At 43.1% G+C, this 21,177-nt stretch overlaps 2 protein-coding genes across 2 annotated transcripts; both read right to left on the reverse strand.

Annotated features, from left to right (window-relative positions):
- Positions 1-3,906: 3,906 nt before the first annotated feature.
- LOC111233682 (gamma-aminobutyric acid type B receptor subunit 2-like) lies at positions 3,907-13,264 on the reverse strand. The gene is made up of 19 exons (XM_022761556.1): positions 13,028-13,264; positions 12,459-12,596; positions 11,253-11,423; positions 11,011-11,112; positions 10,751-10,816; positions 9,466-9,657; positions 9,054-9,296; positions 8,864-8,924; positions 8,654-8,734; positions 8,267-8,417; positions 8,046-8,178; positions 7,407-7,505; positions 7,139-7,264; positions 6,755-6,865; positions 5,794-6,003; positions 5,578-5,688; positions 4,852-4,927; positions 4,501-4,594; positions 3,907-4,096 (listed from the first exon to the last, which is right to left on the reverse strand). The coding sequence occupies exons 1-19, from the start codon at positions 13,262-13,264 to the stop codon at positions 3,907-3,909; spliced, it is 2,592 nt and encodes an 863-aa protein (XP_022617277.1).
- Positions 13,265-14,128: 864 nt separating this feature from the next.
- Positions 14,129-18,980, reverse strand: LOC111233695 (ribonuclease P protein subunit p25-like protein). The gene is made up of 2 exons (XM_022761570.1): positions 18,898-18,980; positions 14,129-15,594 (listed from the first exon to the last, which is right to left on the reverse strand). The coding sequence occupies exon 2, from the start codon at positions 15,592-15,594 to the stop codon at positions 14,935-14,937; it is 660 nt and encodes a 219-aa protein (XP_022617291.1). The 5' UTR covers positions 18,898-18,980; the 3' UTR covers positions 14,129-14,934.
- Between the last annotated feature and the right edge of the window lie 2,197 nt (positions 18,981-21,177).

Below are 21,177 nucleotides of genomic sequence, written 5' to 3' on the forward strand. Positions count from 1 at the left end.
ACCTGAGCTAGCACCTAGCTACAATGTCCATGCTTAGCATTTCACCTGCCGGGTCTTATCTGTTATTTGGGAACATTTATCTTCTTCCTCCTCCATTATTTTTTTTTTTTCCAGCCATCTCAGCTCCACTTTTCTCTTTTCTCATTTTGCTGCTGTCTGTGCTCCCAAAGCAAAATCTTTTGTAATTAATTTAAAATCCTCAATTTACCTTTAAAATTGTGCAACTGATGTCCAGTGTCCACGTCTCTAAAGGGGGACACGCTGTTGAAGGTTGACGCCCAGTCTCATGTCATCACCTGAAACACCTGGCTGCTGCTGATCTTGCAGGTCATTTGCTCACATTTCTGTATAAGAATTATGAATGAATAACCAGGTTAGTATGTTCCATAAAAATACCAGAATCTGATCCACATAAGACTCATAACCGGGGTATGGATGACATGTGCAGAGGTGCGTCTTCAACTACAGGTGAATAAAAACAACACAGATTTTTATGTGTCGTAGGACTTTGATTATTTTCATAAAGCTCATAAGAGAAGTGGATTTCATTCACATCCAACCACTCCACATGGTTTAATCTATTAACCCACAAGTCAAGTTACACAAACAACACAACTCAAGTGTGTTAAAGTTGTGTAGCTGGTGTTTCACATGTTTATATCTGTGACATTAACTAGTGATAGTGAAAACAGGATGTTCTGAAGATGCACACCTGCACATAATTTCCCTTTACATACAGTAAAGAGCCCTCGTGTGTATCAGTCTACTGCCTCCGGTGGAATAAAAAGCACATGAGACACTCTGTGAGGTTTCTCCTTTATTATCTGTTCAGCAGAGAGGAAATAAACTGTGACTTTAAGGTTAAAGGAAAGAGAAAAGTTCATGTTTCTCATTGATCCATCATTCGACGAGAGCCCAGGTGACAGTTATCTGTAAAGAGGTTGTAGTTGGAGCCTCCAGCGCTCACAAAATCAGAAACTCTCTTTGTGCCCTCGAAATCTCTGGTGGCGACCGGCTGCAGAGAGACAACACAGGAGGAGGAGTTAAAACAGACTCCTTCACTTTGTCCTCCAGGATAGAGATCATGACATCATCACTCAATATTTCTGAAACATCAGCCAAGAGTTTATTTAAAACACTCGTACTTTGGCAATCAAAATTCAACTTTCCAGATTGACCTGTCTGATTTTTGATTTCTGGTTTGGGATTGGTCGCTTACCTCCCAGGCTGAGCTCATGTGTCGAGCATCAGTCACCACTGTCTGAGAGCTTCTTCCATATCCACCTCCTTTATGGACGAGCCACTGAGTGCCGTCGTCCAGCGTCACTCTGGGAAACAAAAATTCTAATTAGTGTTGGCTGGTAACTGAATAATAGCTGTAAGAGTCAGATATGTGAAATACAAAAATATGCATGAGGCAGATTCTGATGTATATCAACATCTCTAAATCTATGAAACGACCTAAACTCTTTATAAAATTTCTCAGAATTCAAAAATGATTGTTGATTTTTTCTTTAAAGTGGAACAAATGAGATTAAATACAGAAAACAACATGACTGTGTCACAGGTTCGTGTCACATTGGTAAAAACTGAAAGCATATTTTACCAAAACTGATAAAAATGGCACAAAATCACACAAAGCTTTGGCACTGTTCTGCTCTCTCTGGCATTTTCTGCTCCACCTTTTCTTTTTTGGGTCTTTCATCAATTTCATTTGTATTTTTGATTCGTTATTGTAGCTTCTTTCTGTTTTCTTTCTCTCTCTCTTTTAGTGTTTGGTCTCCACCAGCTCCCGAGGGAAATATGTGGCTCTTTAGCTGCTAAAAGAAAAGCTGTCACCAGAGCAGCTCAGCGTGTGGACTCACCGAACTCCAGAGTGGCTGATTGGTCCCAACCAAGATGACGCCCCCTCCAACGGCCTCTTCATCCTCTCAGCATGGTGCACTGGAGAGTTATAAAGCCTCGTCAGGGCCGAGCCCGACAAGTCGTAGTTGTGGTTGGGAGGAGAGCCGCCTGTCGGAGCCAAAGATGAGTCGCATTTATTTAATCAGAGAGTCACAGAAACAACATTATACCACTCTAAAAACAAACAACAACTCAAAGGCCTTACCTCCACCGGACGAAGACTCCACAGTAAGAGCCAGCAGAGTCAGAGCCAGAGAAGAGAGCAGCATTTTGAATGAAGACATGTTGGATTATAGTCTGAAGGAAGTCTTTGTCTCCCAGTCACAACTCACTGAGACATACGGGTGAGGTTTTATACAGTCCTGATGTTCCTCCTCCTCCCGTGTGTGGACACAGTTCTTGTTAAAAATTTCCCAGTTAACATCAGTGTTTGTGACCTAGCAGGCTGCATCTGTAGTTTCCACAGTGCTGACAGTAAACACAGCAGGTTTCATCACAGCAGAGGTGACTGCAGCACAGGTCAGATCCAGGAAGCAAACATGTCTCAATAAAGTGGATTTTAAGTTGAATCATGGAGCAAAAAGAACAAAAAACAACGTGCTACCAAAGATTCAAAGAATTGTATTTGTAGAGAGAAGTTGGGGTTGAAGCACTTTAGACTTCAGATTGTTTTGAAGGTGGTCACTGTATAGACCAATCAGCAGCCAGTGGTGGAAGAAGTATTCAGAGCCTTTCTTTAAGTAGCAACACTGTGTGAAAATGCATTGTGGGTATTTCGTTGTTGAATGCAGTTCCTTCCTCAGAAACCATGTTTTAAATGTTTCCATCAGACACAGTGAATAATGTTCATCCTTTAAACCATTTTGTCCTTTTGAGTGTATTTCATTTAAAAGGACTTGAATATCTGTATCACAGTGGCTGTGTTAGCTTCCTGAACCAGATACAGGGTTTTCCTATGTCAACTTTTTCTTTTTTTTTTTATCTAAATGATAAAAATATTAGAAACATTATAAGACAAACATTTATGAATAAGGTATATTGTCACGTCTGAGCAGAACGATGCCTCAGGAATCTATATGAGATCTGATCCGACTCCGTGTGGGATCAATAAACAAATGTTATAATAATTATAATAATGATAACGATAGTGATGATTAATTATTACAGGCTGTTGCTACATTCAGAAAGACAGCATGGAGCAGGTCAGTGTGAATAAAGCAGGCGGAGGACAGAGTCATATGGTCGCCATGTACTCCTCACAGAGGAGCCACACATTCAAAAGCTGAGTGAGAAAGACCCGGGGGTCCAGATGTGACTTCTTGTGATCTTAAACAGCTGGATCACCATGAGTGATCAGACTCAGACACGAGGACGATCGTGATCAGGACAAATCAGATTCAGCTCTTATGAGTCTGAGCCAGATGTTGACATCAGGACATCAGGTATCAGTATCAGAAGCACCAGCCTGTTCACCTCTACAGTCCATCTCTGAGCAGTGAAATCCTGTATGAGGGTTTCCTTCACTTCAACTTGTTGTTTTCAGGCAATGAAACTGAAGCAGTTGTCATAGTTACGCTGCAGCCTGAAGCAGGTCAAAGCTCATGTTTGAGTAGATTTCGTCATTTTAAAAATCCCAAAGCTGCTGAAATGTTGTTGTGCTGCAAAAGCAAACAGCAGCTGGAAATATCATCTCTGGTCACTGTGCTGGAACTTTCCGTTCACTCTGACCAGAGACACTGAAGGAGCTTCACAGTTCTGTTTTGATTTCTCTGACAAACCAAATTAAAAACCAGCAACAGCCTCGTGACGTTCTGTGAGATGAAGAACAGCAGAACCATCTGGCTCCTGTTCTCCTGCATGAGAAAAATGTGTAATATATTGTATAGATATGGACTTGTATTCATTTTCCTGTATAATAATAAATATGAAAAATAATTTGGGGCCAAAACCCTCTCAAAATAAGCAGTCAGAGGTGCACGTCACAGCTGCCCTCTGATTGGCTCAGCAGTGACGTGGCTCCAGGTGTGCGGCGTCAGGGGGACAGGATGTTACGGTGGTCATCAGCACGTCTTGGTTAACGAAGGCATCACGGCTGCCGAACAGACTGGAGCTGCTGGAACTGACGCCGCCGACGACCGGCAGGTAGGAATGATGGAGGATGGGCAGCTGCACGGAGAGACGGCGCCGCACGCTGAGAGAGATCAGACAGAGACAGTGACGAATACATGTCGTCTCTATTTACACTTCTTCAGTTCAGCAGGAAACTATAAGAAATCCTAATGGATAATAATGTGTCATTGAGGCTTCATGATTCTGTGGGGCTGTAATATTTGAAGGAGTGAATTAGAGGAAGTGATAGTTGTTTTCATTTATCTTATTATCTAGAAAGAAGACTGGAAAAAAAACTGAGAAGAAAACTGATAATAATCGTTTCATTTCCAGTCGCTGCCATTAAACCACTGAAGAAGAAGGAGAGGTCGTTCAAAGATCCAGTCAAAGCTCAGACATTTGTTTGTTTCATGTGTTAATGTGAGGAAGGCTCTGGCCTCCTCATCACCGCTCCACAGCAGGTGCATGGATTTGTTTTGAACTCACAGTTCAGGAGAGTTGACGTCCTCTGGACTTGATGGTTTCCTGTCGTCAGCACAGACCTGAGCTTCATGAGTCCAGCTCACAGGCCTGACCTCACCTGGTGGGACAAAAACACCGTTACGACAGGTGTTCTGAAGCGTCATGGCTTCATTCTAAAGGAAGAACTGTTTGTTAATGTGTTAACATCAGCTGATGAGGCTGTGAATCCCTCCAGCAACGTTCTCTCTGAATCTAAACCACCTGAGAACGTTTCAGATTAAGTCATTATGACACAGTGACAGTTGAATTTACATTTAGCTGTAGTTATTCCTTTAGTCCTGCTTTCAGTGTCTTTGATTTCAGGTTTTTTGTTACCATTGTTTGTTCTCTTGTGAAGCATCTCGGACATCTCAGAAAGTTGCATGGCGATGGTTTCTATTTCTACGTCGAGCTGCAAAGAGGACGACAAACAGCACTGCAAGATTATTATCATTTTACTTAAGCTCCCTCCAGTCTAAAAGTCTCTGTCCATGTGTAGTGTGATTATAGATCAGGTCTAGGTTCTATATTAATACTGTGAAAGTATCAAAGCCTCAGTCCACAGAGAAATGCACACAGCCTGTATTCAGAAACTGAGCCTTAAAACCAGCCGTCAGGACTTCTGGAACTTTGTGATGTCACAACAAAGCAGTCACCAAGCCCCGCCCACCTGGACCCACCATCCAAACCTTGCAGGATTTGGTTTCTCTGAGTGTTTTTACCTGAAATCTGCTTTATTTTTATTGGATCACTCAGAAAACAGTCAGCCAATCAGAAGAGAGGCTCAGAGCCTCCTCTCTTCTGATTGGCTCACCCACCTGTTGTTACTAGAGCTCCAGAGAGAAGCCTGAGAGAGGAGATGTAAAACTACACTGAGATGGTTTTTATATCTTCTGATGGATCAACACTTCAAATAAAACACAGAAGAAGAAGAAGAAAACATGGAGCTTGAAATAATGAAGGTTTCTACCTCTTGGTCTCTGACAGCAACATCAGGACAACTCTATTTATGCACAAAACAAATTCATTTTTTCATTAAACATCTTGTTTCTGTGTCCTGACCTGTGCAGTCCTCCTCCTCAGCTGCTGGTTTAACCTGCTCAGTTGGTCTTCATCTTCCTCCTCTGCAGCATCACCCTGCAGCTCGCCGCCGTTCACCCACAAGTGTGACACCTACAAATTCAAAACACGTCTCTGACTTCACTGTCTGCTGTCTGTGTGTTCTCACTCTTCAAAACCAAAGTAAGAAAAAAACAATGAAGCAGCTGAGACACCGACCGTCGGTCCGAACAGGAAGCTCAGGATGAAGATGTTACAGCAGAGGATGAGGACGCTGCTCACGCAGAACTGAACAGGAGGATTGTGGGACGTCAGCAGTGATCCTGTCACTCCTGATGCACTGAACACCGTCACAGCGAACACACTCAGAGTCAGGTGACAGCCCACCTGGACAGACCTGATGCTCCAGGCCAGGAAACATCCAAGACCCTGAAGAAGAAACACAGGCTTTGACAACAAGTTGTCCCTCCGTTTTTTAACCATCCAACAGTTCAGTTTTCCTGTGTGTGACGTTCACCGTTCCTACACCATTTTAAAAATCTAAATCAATCCTTTAAGACCTCAGCAAATGAAAATTAAGGCCAAACAATATTGAAATGATTTCTTTTTCTCAGATTTTTGTTTTTGTTCTATAAACAATGTTTTAAAATGGAGGCAGAGTGGAAAATTCAGTCCATGCTCGTCATGAAAGTTCAACAGCACATAGTAGACACAAATAGAAACCCAGCAATAAAAGCTAAACATTTTCTAAATCCTCCTACAGAATTTCAAATTAATCTTTTGATAATCAATAACATGCTTTTAGCGTTTTCTAGAGCAGACTTTTTAGCCCATATCACTGTGTACAATGACTTTTTATTTTCTGACTGAAAATGATCTAATTATCACCTGTGGACCAGTAGATTGTAGTTTTATGCCAAACTACCAGGTTAGCGCCCCCTAGCGTGTCGGCATGACCCCATCTCAAAAGTAAACAGCCTAATTATTTATTTTTATTTATTATTATTGGCTTGGTTTTTTTCTACCAGTCTTCAACACACTATCAGCAAATGTAATACTTACACCAAATTTACAGTAAATATAAGACCTTTTAAGACCTTATTTTCCTTTATTTTAATTTCAGACTTTTTTTTAGACTTTTTAATGAAAAGTGGGAACTGTGTGTCGTGTGAGCTCTGACCAGCAGGGGTCCTTTGTATCCGTAGACCGCAGTGAGCCACAGCTCCATGTTGGCGCAGCTGCAGAGCTCAGAGTACGGCCGGACAACCACGTCCGGATCAGAAGAGTCACTCTGGAAAAAATGACAAGTGTTTGTTGCTGAAGCAGCTGCCTGTGAAAACTCCACAACATCCTCCTTCATTAAAGTCTGTCTGTTAGAAAACTCCAATGCTCTGCTGCTGGAACCAACTGAGATGAGATGAGATGAGATGTTGTAGTCTCTCTGCATTCAGACCACATTTCCCATCAGCCTTTTTACTTTCTCTTTCCCCATACAAAGATGAACATGTTCCACGTATTTTGAAGCTCTGTTCACTCTGAGAGAATAGTTCCTGGTCATCGTTACCTCGGAGCGATGCTGCAGCACCACCCGTCTGAGGGGGTCCAGGATTTGCCAGGAGGTTAAAACAAACACATCCAGCAGGAGGAGACAGAGCACGACACGACCCGTTTGCTGCCGACGCCTCTGCTGCTGGAAACAAAGAGGACAACAGGAATGCTTGATGACAGTTGAAATCAGTCAGACACAACCTAAAGAAACGTCTGGTTGTGTTTCCACAGCTTCGCCTAAAGACGTTCAGAAAGTAAACTCAGACTCTGGTCGTTTGATTTACCTGATGTTTGATCCTGCAGAGTGAATAGACCCTCCATGTTCTGGTGAGCAGCACAGTGAAGCCCACAGTGTGTCCCACTGACAGAGTCCACAGACGAACCTGCACCGACAAATATACCCAACATGAAAGTAGAGAGTGATAAGAGTAATAATCAATGACTGCAAATAATCAATTAGAAATAAGCAACAAGTAAGAGGCCATGAGACATGAGTAGGATATATAGAAGATGAATTGTTACGATGATAATGAAGATGATATGCTTGTTCTTCATCATGACAGAGAATGAATCTATATTTATGGATCTGGGCTTCAGTCCATCAAACAGGAAACAGCTGCTCCGTTGTTTCTACATTTATGTGTCTCTGCTGTGGTTTTAAATGCTGCTGCAGCAAGGAATTGTGGGACGGCATGTCTCCTTTCCTTCAGTAAAGGAAGCTCCAGTGTTTCCCAAAGGAGATGAGAGAGGAAGCAGTGAAGCTCCTTTCCTCATGAAGCTGCTCAGAGACTAAAGATCATTTCTCTCAGTCTGAACCCTCAGAACAGAAAAAGACGTTTCCGCCTCACCCATGTCTCCATGTGTGCTCAGTGTGGTTTTGTATTACGTTGTTTTTCCATTAATATCTATTTTTAAAAACTCACAGAGCAGAGCGTCTCAAAGGTCCAGTCGGACACCGAGGACCCGTCCAGACCGGAGACCAGGACCCAGGAGGAGGAGAGCAGGACGCCCAGCAGGAGTAGCTGGTCCTGGGGTCCTGCGCTGGATCTCAGCAGCCTGCGGACAGACAGAGACAGAGAGACAGGAACAGCTGAGTGAGTGACGTGGTCCACACACCACACAGGTTAGAGTCCAGGCCATGTACCGGTGTTTGTGGTGGATGCCGATGAAGCAGAGGACGATCAGAGTGATGATGATGGTCACGGCTGCAGCTGATGAAACGGCGCTGTACACGAGGAGGTTCACACCACGGCGCTGCAGACGCGCCAGGGTCCGGTCTCTGGCTGGTCCTGGACCTGCAGGACCACAGCGACAACAGTCATCTGAACCTGATCAATATGTCTGATCGAGGGCGGCGATTATTGATTGTTCTCACTGATGTTTTTCATTGATTAAAACTCACAATAAACAGGAAGTCATAACCCTGGTGAAGCAGGTTCGAATTTCAAATTAAAGTCACAACATGATGCTTCAAGTTCTGGTTTGTGGATCATTTCGAAATAAAACGTCAAGTGTGCCTTTAGTTTCTGACCTTTGAACTTCAGCAGGTGGTTCAGCAGTCGGAGCTGCTGGGTGGACGTACTGAACTCACCCACCAACACACCACTGCTGCCTGAGGACACACACACACACACACACACACACACACACACACAAACACACACACACACACAGTACTGTACGTGTGCTGAATAACATGAATATCTGAACATGAACAGAGCAGCTCCATGTGTCACGTCACCTTGAAACTGGATCAGCTCGATCGCCGTCATTCTCTCTCCGTTCCGAAAGAAAACTGGTCCCTGAAAAAGACATGTGACTTCATGACATCATTAATATACAGGTAAGAATATACAGGTAACCTGCCGGCGGAGGGGAAGTGGAGGCAGCTGACTGAATGCGTGAACATGTTTCAGGTGCGATCTTCTCACCGTGACTCCTTCCAGCTGCGTGCTCCTCACGGCCTCCAGCAGCATCTTCTGCACCTCCTCCTCACTGACCGTCACATTCCTGCGGACGCTGTATTTCTCTCTGTGCTTCGCGGCCTCCATCACCTGACTCAGAGCCTTGGCGGCGACCCAGACGGTGTCATAGGCGAAGGCGTGGAGGGGGCTGAACTGGGAGCCCTCCTTGATCAGCTGTCTGAGGTAGGAGTCCTGGTAGTCCTGAGGAGTCTGCAGGACAAGGTGTTAGAACAGGGGACTATGAAAAGGCTTTGCTGCAGGTGGAGACAGACCTGACAGAGTCCATGAAATCTGGAACTTCACACGAATCAAAATAATAATTTGAGTGAAACCAACGAGCAGAGACTCTGTCACTGTAGTACAAATGATGTTTTCTGACCCGTCCAGAGACGGCCCGCCCTGTGTTAGCGTTCCTCAGCTGTCTGACCTGCAGCCGGATGGATCCGTCTGCTGCCTGATGGAGGTTGTTGTCTGAACAGCTGGACACCAGCCCTCCCAGCCTCCACCCAGCTGTTCCTCCATCAACAACCATCCACTGGTACCCGGCTCCAAACACGTTCAGTCTGTGCGCCTGAGGAGGAATAACATCATGGCAGCTGCAGTGCTGACAGTTACTACAGCAATCTGAGGTTGGATTTTCCAAACTTGAAAGTAATTGAAAAGGTTCTGACAACACACAGAGACATAGTGTTCAAACCCACTCAACTTTATTTATAACTCTCACAGAGATCTAAAAGTTTCCAAATAAATATATTAGTCTGAATTTTGGAGAAAAATGTATGAAATAATATTAAATACATCTAGAATATATTTATATTTGATGTAAAGCTCCATGTTTCTTCTTCTTCTGTGTTTTATTTGAAGTGTTGATCCATGGTCTGTGAGCCAATCAGAAGAGAGGAGGCTCTGAGCCTCTCTTTTGATTGGCCGACTGTTTTCTGAATGATCAATAAAATATAGCAGATTTCAGGTAAAAACACTCAGAAAAAACAAATCCTGTAAAGGTTTGGATGGTGGGTCCAGGTGGGCGGGGCTTGGTGACTGCTTCGTTGTGACATCACAAAGTTCCAGAAGTCCTGACGGCTGGTTTTAAGGCTCAGTTTCTGAATACAGGCTGTGTGCATTTCTCTGTGGACTGAGGCTTTGATACTTTCACAGTATTAATATAGAAGCTAGACCTGATCTATAATCACACTACACATGGACAGAGACCTTTACACTGGAGGAGCTTTAAAACACGTTTATAATTTCTGCATTATCATCTTTTTTATTTCACACATTTTTCTTCTTTGTCAAAACCCTGTGCCTACATTACCCACAATGCAACTGTTGGGTGGGAGATTGGGGTGAGCACAGCTCCCTCTGGAGACACTAAAGGTGGAACCACTGAGAACAGGTGGAACAGTTTATCTCACTCTGTAGCCGGAGCCACTGCACACAAGTGCTGGGTGGATGGATACACTGCTATTCGTCAAGAAATAGTTCCAGCTTAAAACTCCCCCTGAAACCACAAACTGTATTATTCACACCTCTTTTTATATGACGATTAAACAAACAAGGTTCAGTGAGTTTTTACAGATGTTAGTGTTTTTGAATTTTCACTGATTCTCTCATTTTTCAGGTCACATGATCTGGACTTTAATAAGACGTCATCATGAACTCACACAGCAGAAAACGTCAGCGGCAGAATCTTCCTCAAACTGTCCGATGATGATCCGAACGTCACGATCCTGCAGCGAAAACAGAGGCAGATATTTAATCCCCAAATCAATCATTTTATTATTGATTAGTCATTAACTTGGACAAATGTAAACAGACATTTATCATTTAGAGTCAATTAAAGGTCTCTGTCCTGCTGTCGTTCTGCCGTGTTCATGGAGATCTACTGTAATCTATTGAAATCTACTGGATTCTGCTTCAGCACCTTCAGCGTCTTCAGGCTGCTGCAGACGTCGTCAGAGAGACTCTCTGTGGAAACCACCTGAACCTCAGCCTTCAGCAGCTGTCTGAGCAGATCCTTCCTCATCTGGAGACAGAGAAACACACACACACACACACACACACACACACACACACACATACACACACACACACTTCCTTAGAACCGTGGTCATGGAGCCGTTAAAACGCAGTCAGAAGAAAGGTCAGGAGGTCAACGATGATCACCTGTGACAGTCTGGGTGTTTCCTGTGTGATGATGCCGACTCTGGTCCACTTGTGGCGCTGCAGCAGTTTCACCGTGGCCTGGTTCAGAGCTCGGTCTGATGGCACGGTGCTGAACAGATTCCCGTACCACTTCCTGTTGGACAGGCTGGGCGACGTGGCTGCAAAAGACACCTGCGACACCAGAGGAAACGTCATGGTGTCAGCACAGGTAACTACTGTAAACTCTGCAGCTCGGCTGTGAACCAGAACCAAGAGGAGAGAGACCGTCACTCCAGTAACTTCCTGTTACATTTACAACTAATTTAAGCTCCTCCTCCTTACATACAAAGATGTTAACGAGCGAGGACCAAGCCACACCACTAACTCCCTGATTAACTATGAGCAGAAAACCGTGGTCATCTCCTGCTTTACTGAAGGTTGGTATTGAAGGCTGTGGAACACACCACCTACAGAAATCAGATATAGATCTCATATATATATATATATATATATATATATACACCTACAGATATTAGATGTAGATACCTACAGATATCAGATATACTGTACATATACCTATATATATATATATATCAGATATCTATATATCTACAGATATCAGGTAAAGATACCTGTAGATATCAGAGAGGCAGCTCACTAAGTATTTTTTAAAGCTCTGAAATGTTGCACTTCCACATTTCTGCTGCTCATCACTTCTTTTAAATGTCTTCCTATTTAATGAATTATTATTTTATTTATTATTTTATCTCATTTTAATGTTTTTAATTTCAGATTAATACTTTAAACATGGTTTTATGTTCATTTTTTGTCTTTTCTTTTCATGTGAAGCTCTTTGTGTTGCATTTCTTGTATGAAAGGTGCTATACAAATTAATTTATTATTATTATTAGTTACTGCTATTTAACTACTGACACCTTTAATATAACATTTTTCAGTGGCCTATGGAGTTTTCTTGTAAACAAAGGTTTCTTCTTCCTCTCTGTTTGCGTCTGGTTACCTGCTGCCACCTGTAGATCAGAGGCTGAAGTTTGTGAACATCAGACCAATCAGAGACCTGCTCATAAAAACGTTTTCTCATGGCAACACTGACGCTGAGAACCTCAAGACACTTTTAACTCCGTTTCATAGAAAAGGTCACAGCATCACATCTTGTTCCCAAGGTCACATTGAATGGAAACCGCCAGTGGACCGGATCTGGATCCGTACCTGCACCAGGTTGAGAGCCGGCAGAGAGCGAGCGATGAGCGCCGTCACAGATGGACACACCCCTCCGAGCAATAGCATGTATTTTGGCCCCGTCCACATGGTGTCAAACAGAGCTTTGAGTGATTTAGCAGGATCACACTGCAGAGCGTGAAGAAAACACAACTTTAGCAGACAGAAACATGAATCCAGATGTTTACAGCTGGAGGAGGATCAATGTCACAGAGACTGACTGAGTCTGTGGATTCATATCTTCCAGCTGATACTGATGCATCACAGTCAGTACGTCTCTACAATATCTGCTGCTGCTGATGACCTCACCAAACCTGAATGTTCACAAACTGATTAATGGACGGAGAGAAAAAATAAAACATTTCTGGAATATGACTTTTTCTGGTCCCTGTTTTTATTTTGAAATACCCAACAGTTTTACTTCCTCATACCTGTGTGACTGAGAGGACAAAACACCTGAAGGCTCACAATGTCAGTACTTTATCAAATGCCAGAAAAACCCCAGAGGAGCAGCCAATCACAGACCAACCTGAGAGTCCAGCAGCCAATCACAGACCAACCTGAGAGTCTAGCAGCTGGAGCTGGAGCTCGTAGTTCCCCAGTGGAGGTGGTTGCTTCTTCAGGTCCTGCAGAGCCAGTCTGACAGCCGGACCCACGCCGGCCGTCAGGTTCTCCCTCATCGGCATCAACCACAGCACAGGCAGCGGGTGGCGGACCTGAGCCAGCACCGGGCCGACCGTCAGCCAGCAGACCAGCAGCAGGAGCCTGAACGCCTCCGCCCGTCCACACCGCTCCATTCTCTGCTACGACCACAGACACTGTGAGGCTCCGCTCTGATCCTCCTGCAGGAAACTAATCCTCTTGTGCTGTAAGCAGCTGACAGCCTGAGGAGATAAAAGGATCAAAATCCACACAAGATGCCACCAGGATCTTCAGCACAGGCTGCTCCCTAGGACTCCCCAGGAGGAGGATCTACCGGGACAGGACCCCTCTTACTGCCACAACCTGAACCCATCACAGAGGGATTTAAAGGAGGGAACTCACCTCCGCTCAAGTCTGGTTGTTTAATCAATTAGTTGACTGACAGGAAATGATTAAGACTTCAATAATCATCCGAGTCAATATTTGGTGTTTGGTAGATCCAGCTTTTCACACCCTCACATTCTACTACATTAAATATTCTGAGGGTTTTAAACAGTTTGTTGGATAAAAAAAGTCTGTCTGAACCTGTGAAGGTCGTTTTTCACTCTTTTCTAGTATTTTATTGAACCAACTGTGAATTTATTTTTTGAGAAATTTGGAGCCATTGGCAAACAAATAGAGAACTAAAATAATCATTAGCTGCATCCCAGAAATTCACAGTAATTAAATGATAAGATTATTAGAGACGGAAATGTTTGATAAAAGTGTGTGAGTGTAAAACATTAAGATTTGTCCTGAGGGAGGCGCCAGTCGAAAGATTATGTCGATGCCTAAATCAAAGGGTTACGTCCTGTATGGTGGCCATTTAAGGACATGCGAGACTCAGACTCGGCTCTGGTCGGGCGGAGATGGACTCCGTCAGACTCTGGTGTTCACAGGTTGTCAGCCTGGACACGGACTGTGAGCAGACGGGTTTTTGTATCGCAGCAGAAATGTGTGCGATCATTCAACACCCACAGTTTCAGGGCTAAACAAATAAAGATCTCTTTAATGAGAACACACAAAGTCTGTTTACACTGTATGAGCACAACAGGACACATCTCAACAGACAGGAAAACAAAAAGGTCAGGAGGCGTGTCTCTGAAGAAAAACAAAAAAGAACAGAGTTGAACTTGAAGAGAGTTTGGTACTTCCTGTTTTAGCTGAGCTTCACAGTCAGTGTTAGCATGTGGCTAATCCATCACCGCGACACACTGGCAGAAGAAACAACTAAATGTACATTATTCTTTACGTCACATCAGTGTTTGGCTTCTGGCTACAAAACCACCTCAACTCAAGGTCCACTTACTCGCTTTAATGAGGAGCTTTTGAATGCAACAGCAGTTTTCTCAATTGTTATGGAAGTGTAGCATCACTACGACTTCTCATCCATATCTAATCACCTAGATATGCATATCTAGGTGATTTGTAAGCTTGGAAACAGCTGCCGACAAACAAACAACCTCTACTCAAGGTTTACCTACTGATGAAGACTGCGTGATAAAGTTAAAAGCTCCTGAACAAGCAAATACATGAATGTTGAGTTGAGGTGATTTTGTCAGCTCCTGCCTGCAAACCCATAAGTCAGTGTCCAATAACAATAATAATGATAATGATTATAATATTATCTAAATAAACATGATGCTGACAGAACTGGCTTAAACTCTGAATGTGATGGATCATCTCTCTTTAGCTGATGTTGATAGAAATGAAGTGAGTTCACTTCAGGCTCCTTCACAGCGTCTCTGTCGTCTTTACGTCCGTGCAGGCGAACAGAAATCACCCGTCATTTATTGGCCTCTCTGGACCGTCCAGTCTGATGGCCGGGTCCCTTTCCTCTGCCACTGCCGCCTCCTCCTCCTCTCTTCCTCCTGTGTCCTGGTCTTTGTCTGGTGAAACCTCCTCCCTCCTCCCTGTTGGCGGACTGAGCCCACAGGGCGTCGTACCGGCCCGGCGCCTGGTATCCGGGCTGGCTGGCGTCCAGTGGCTCGAGGGAGAGGAGGATCCAGATGGCGGGCAGGTTCCTGCTGACCGTCAGGCTGTCGAGGCCAGCGGCGGGCTCCAGCGGCTCCCACACCTCCACGGCGGTGCTGTACAGCAGCTTGGTGAGCTGGTGGAGCCCCTTCACACGCCGCTTCACGATCTCAGCACAGGTGATGGCTTTGGACACGCCCTTCCCGCTCGCAGTGAAGATCATCTGTTTGCAGAGCGGGCGGCCCGGCGCTTCCTGGTGTCCCTCCACAGCCACGCCCCCCTCCTCGGGTGCGGGTCGTCCCTCCTCTTCAGCCGCTCGCGGTTTGGCCTCCATGCGGCTCAGGGCGTAGCGCAGCAGGTTGCGGATCTTGCTGCCGTCTTTGACGCGGACCTCCGGCGTGTCGGGGGGGAGGCCGGGGAACGGACAGACACACGGCTGCTCCGCCGTCCGAGCCTTGCTGTAGTTCTCCATCTGCAGACAGATGGAAGACAGCTGTTACTGAGCTGCAGCCAAAACACTTCACTGCCTGTCATCTACATAAACTCAGAACCAGGACCACACTGAGACAGAGAGTGCAGGCCAGTCAGTCTGGAGTCTCTGAAACCAACATCTTATAATGCTGAATTAGACATCACTTATCAAAATCCATTACAAACACGACTTTACAGGTTGACTCATACAAGGTTGGGAACTAAATCTGACATTTAGTTCCCAACCTTGTATGAGGAACAGGGAGGAGGTTCCCGCTTTCACACATGAAGTTGTCGTTATGAAATTAATTAGAGTTAATGAATAGTGTTCATCGTTACACAACATCAGGCTAAAGACAATAAAGTACAGAGACGTAACATCATCCCTCAGGGAAGCTGCGGCTTTCTGTCATTCCTCCTTTTTGAAGCTTGACATCGGTTTGTAACAATTAAAACAAGATAACAACTGAACTCAGGAAGTCACATCATACTTTGGACTCGTTACAGAGAATCATGTGTTTGTCTTTTCTTCCATATAAAAACAGTCGGTCCTGTTCTCCGTCTGTCGTCTGTTTAACCCTCGTCTTCACAAGAGTCTCCTGTCTGCTCTTCTCACATAAAACACATTTACAGGCCTCACTCATGTCAGACACTGTGGCCTGTTGCAATAACACAGGGGGAACCAATCACATCACAGTGCTGGTTCCTGTTACAAGTTTCATGTGCAATTATTCATAAATTTGTTACAGCTGTTTTCAATGTGCCAAATGAAAAAGGTCTATAAACAAGATTTGACTACATTTACACCCCCCCCCCCCCAAGTTAGAGAACCGCTCAACCTGCAGCTTCCTACAGGACCCGCCCTGCTGCCACTGCTGGGAGCCAATCATCTGGTTATTAATGATCAGACAGGTGTCCTCCTCACACTGAAGGACTGAGGTTGATCTCCTGAGAATCTGACTGCACTTACACTGAGCTTTTTTCTTTTTTGAACGAACTTTATTTATGACACACAGAGGATGAATCCTCCTCTAACCACAGAAACAAACAGGACTGAAATGTTGAAATAAGAAAACATGAAAGGAAAATACAAATAGAGAAAACTGAGCCGGTAAAATAATAACCAAATAGAAATAATGAACTGAGCAGGAAATAAGAATTAATCATATTCAGACAGAAGTTTCCTACAGAAAATGAATGTTTAGGTCTTTCCACACAGGGAGGGGATTTAGTGAAACAACTTTAATGTATAGACTTCAGTATTTAGTTCTGATGATGATGTTTTTCACTATAAATTCTTCAGCTCGTTCTTCATGACGACTCCTGACTGATTTAAAGATAATGAATCTATATTTATGGATCTGAGCTTCAGTCCATCAAACAGGAAACAGCTGCTCTGTTGTTTCTACATTTATGTGTCTCTGCTGTGGTTTTAAATGCTGCTGCAGCAAGGAATTGTGGGACGGCATTTCTCCTTTCCTTTGGTAAAGGAAGCTCCAGTGTTTCCTAAAGGAGATAAAATAGGAAGCAGTGAAGCTCCTTTCCTCACTCTGATCATAAAGCTGCTCAGATACTTCCGGGTCATTTCACTCAGTTGGAGTTTGCATGTTCTCCCCGTGCCTGTGTGGGTTCTCTCCGGGTACTCCGGCTTCCTCCCACAGTCCAAAGACATGCAAATGGGGACTAGGCTGATTGAATACTCCAAGTTGACCATAGGGTATGAATGTGAGAGTGAATGGTTGTTTGTCTCTGTGTGCCCTGCGATGGACTGGCGACCTGTCCAGGGTGTACCCCGCCTCTCGCCCGAAAGGATGCTGGGATAGGCTCCAGCCCCCCCGCGACCCTACTAGAGGATAAGCGGTAGACAATGTATTTATACTAAGTATACAAACTGTGCAATTCTGACACTTTAGTGCAATTTTATACTCATAGCCTTACGTATTTCTATTTCTTTTTATTTATATATTATAGCATAAGTACATAATTTCATATTTTAATTTTTTTTTTTATTGTATTACTTAATGATCCATTTACAGCCTTCTATGAGACTCAGTTGCAAAAACAATAATGAATCTGTCAAAATAGATAATACAGAAACAATTTAGGACCAGTGAAGTTAATTAAATTAAAGGCATCCAACAAAAAAGAAAAACTAATACAAAAACACAAATAAGTAAATACCTTATACATAAAATATCACGGAGAAATATAAATCAATTCAAATAACAAAAAAAAAAAAGTCATCTGGCTGATACCCTTTATAAAATAGAGTGTACAAGAGACAGAGGACATTTGGGAAAAATAAGGATATTATACAACTGATGGGTGTAATCTTTCCCATATTTTATAGAAATATAAGTTATATTTTATGATTTTATTTTATGATTATTCCTTTTTATCTTTACCTTTATATTCTACTTCATATTCTCTTATTTGCTGAGGGAGCAACTGTAACCAAACTTAATTTCCCCCTGGGATCAATAAAGTCTTCTGATTCTGATTGATAACACTAGACAGTTATATAAAACTAACAGAGTTCAGTAACTGGACGAGCTGATTTCCCTATCGATCTCTGGAGTCATAATAAAATGTGCAGGAGCAGCTCAGTGGAGTCCCTCAGACCTCCACAGACCACACACACCAAACTCCATAGAAACAATACAGGACACGTCCAGTTTTCCTTGCAAGTCTCAAATTAGTTGAACAAGAATGAACACTGGGACTATGTTCTAGTCTCTTCGAACATTTTCGGGATGTAAATGATTTCACGTTCACGGCGACGTTCACGTTTCTAACGTATGCCACTCAGGCGTTAGGTGAAGACTACCGTTAGTCAGCAACATCATCTGTACAAACTAAACCAGGGGTGTTAGGTGTACTGAATGTGTGCCGAATGAAGGAGGGTGTTGTGATGATCCAACAGCTTGTTTTAGAAACTGCCATGAGTGGAGGTTCACCCGTGACAAGGAAAATGTTTCAATCTACGGTGTTTTAAACGGAGATCAGCGCGATCTTTTTCTGACCGTTGCAGACATTTAGAGGCTCGACACGTTAGACTGATAAAGGAGGGTGCAGCTACCCTTTAGTCACTGAACCAATCTAACAATCTAAGTTTAATTAATTGACAGAAAACGGCACCGAAGTTGTTATTAGTTCGTTAGAAAGTGCGGCTAAGCTACAAGCTAACAGCTTTAGTTTGTATTCACGGAAATAAGCTGAATACAAAACCACCAGAGTCTCGATAAACGGCTACTTCTATGTTGTAGTGTGGACTAAAATATGTGAATTAAAAGTTCAGTCTTACCACAACGTTATTTTTCGGCTACTAACCACTCCACATGTTTACCATATCTGCCTCACTTTACGTTACCGTACAACGACGTGAAGTGTCGTAAACTGTAGTCCTTTTTGAAGTTCGAAGTTCTGAACAACTAAATTCAGAACCGGGAAATGATAAGAGAGAAGACATGACACTTTAACATTCACTGATATAGTAGCACAGATTGTGTTTTATTTCGTTTTCGTTGTCGATTTGAGACAGTGTCTGAAAATATCCCGAAATTGTCTTTTTAACTATGGGTTTTAAACAGTTAGTAGTTGTGAGTGTTTCCCTCCTTTCGCCACAGGGGCTGGAAGTGAACCCGTTCCTGCTCAGACAAATTGGTGAAAACGAACTTGGACATCTCACACAAAAGTGAAATTATGCTTTCTTAGAAGTGTTTCTAAACTGTATTTTTCATCTTTACAAGAGAGAAGACTTGACAAATTCCCTTAACTTTGTGATAGGATTCATTCGGGGTCTGAAAAAAATGGCTGCGACACACCCACACCAACATAGCTCCTTGTGTTTTATACAGCAGCTTTATTATTTTTGGTATGAACTAGGACTGCAGCTATTCATTATCAATTTTTTTTATTTGTTTGTTTGTTTGTTTGTTTGTTGGTTTGTTTTTGGTTGAACAAAACAAGGCAACTTAACATCAATCAGTTAAATGCAGAAGAAGCACTGAGATATTTTAGGTAAATAAAAGTACCAATACACCAGTGTAGAAATACTCCATTAGTCCTGCATAAGTAAGTTAGTACTCCCCCCACTAAAGAATGGCCCCTGTGACTGATCTATTATAATAAATGATATTATTAGATTGTTAATACTAATGAATCATTGTGTATTTTAGCGTTGTAGCCAGTCACGGTTGAGCTGGGTTGTACAGTGGTAATCAAACTTGGGGTCAAGCCCCTCCCTGAGGGGTTATGAGATGATTAATGGGGTAGACCAGAAGAAAAGGAAAGGACTGCTGCACAGCTTTGTCGCTGTTTTCAGACTGTTCTCTAGTCAATGCCTGTTGTTGTTTTCCTGTAAAACTTTGGATGATTTTCCCTCCCTGTTTTTCCATCCAACCACCTGGGAAGTTTCAGTCTCTCTGATAATAACTCATACACATCTGAAACAGCTTTTTTAAAGGGGTCACACCAACAGGTGGTTTAGTCTTTACTAGTGAATTGTATTTTATAAATTTATCATATGCTTTTTTATATAAAATCTTGATCCAAAAATTAACTACAGCTTTCAAATAAATGTAGCTGAGTAAGAAGTACAAATGTAAATAACATAGTGGAAAAAGTAAAATAAAATGGAAATTTTCAAGTTCAGCAATTGAGTATATGTACTTACTTTCTTCTTTTTCTTTTTTTAATTTAGAGGTAGTGGTGTAACTGTTCTGGGGGGGGGGCTAATTGTGAAATGATAAATAAGTTTTGTGAAATTCGTAACATAGTGAGACAGTATAAAGCAACATTAGTTCTGTATGTCTCTGCTGCTGTGTTTTAATCCTGTTACGACCCGGCCTAGGGGAAACCCTGGCGTAATGTAAATACTGAGAGACTCCCCTCTTCCCAGCTCCCAAGAACCACCAGCCACAAGGAATTACAGCCCATTAGGGTTTTAATTTATCTTCAGGATGGGCTAACAGCAAAATAACAAACAGAGGTAACTAAAACTAAGGAACCTAAACTTACGTACTCAAACAAAAGAATAACAAAAAGACAAGCCACTAACCTAACTCCTAACCTAACGAAAACAGGAGAAAATTGGGTTAAACAAAATTGCTACCCACCCCTACGGCACCTGGGCTGACATTTCACATAAGCAAACTACATATAACATCAGAACATGTTGGTTGGCAGTGTTGGTCAGGATATACTGATTGCCTGATTTAGTTTTCGGAAGTGGACCTACACAATCTATGAAGATGTGTTCAAACGGTTCCCCCAGATGGGATGCAACGGAGCAGGAGGAATCGTTTAATTTGGCTTCCCCACCACCGGACACTTACGGCATATCCGGCAAAACTTCGCCACCTCAGATTTTAAACCTGGCCAGAAAAACATTCTGAAGGTGCGGTGATATGTTTTTCGAAAACCCAAATGACCCGACAAACCATGATCATGGGCTAAACTCAACACGGTGTTGGCACGACTAACTTCCGAATGACATCACTATTGTCGCCAGGCTCAGGAGACCATCTTCGCATGAGGACACCATCATCAAAAACATATGTGACCGGTCGCTCATTCTTGTTTT

This window comes from Seriola dumerili, unplaced genomic scaffold (genome assembly GCF_002260705.1).
Source record: "Seriola dumerili isolate Sdu_G_001 unplaced genomic scaffold, Sdu_1.0 BDQW01000415.1, whole genome shotgun sequence".
In the NCBI taxonomy this organism is placed as follows: domain Eukaryota; kingdom Metazoa; phylum Chordata; class Actinopteri; order Carangiformes; family Carangidae; genus Seriola; species Seriola dumerili.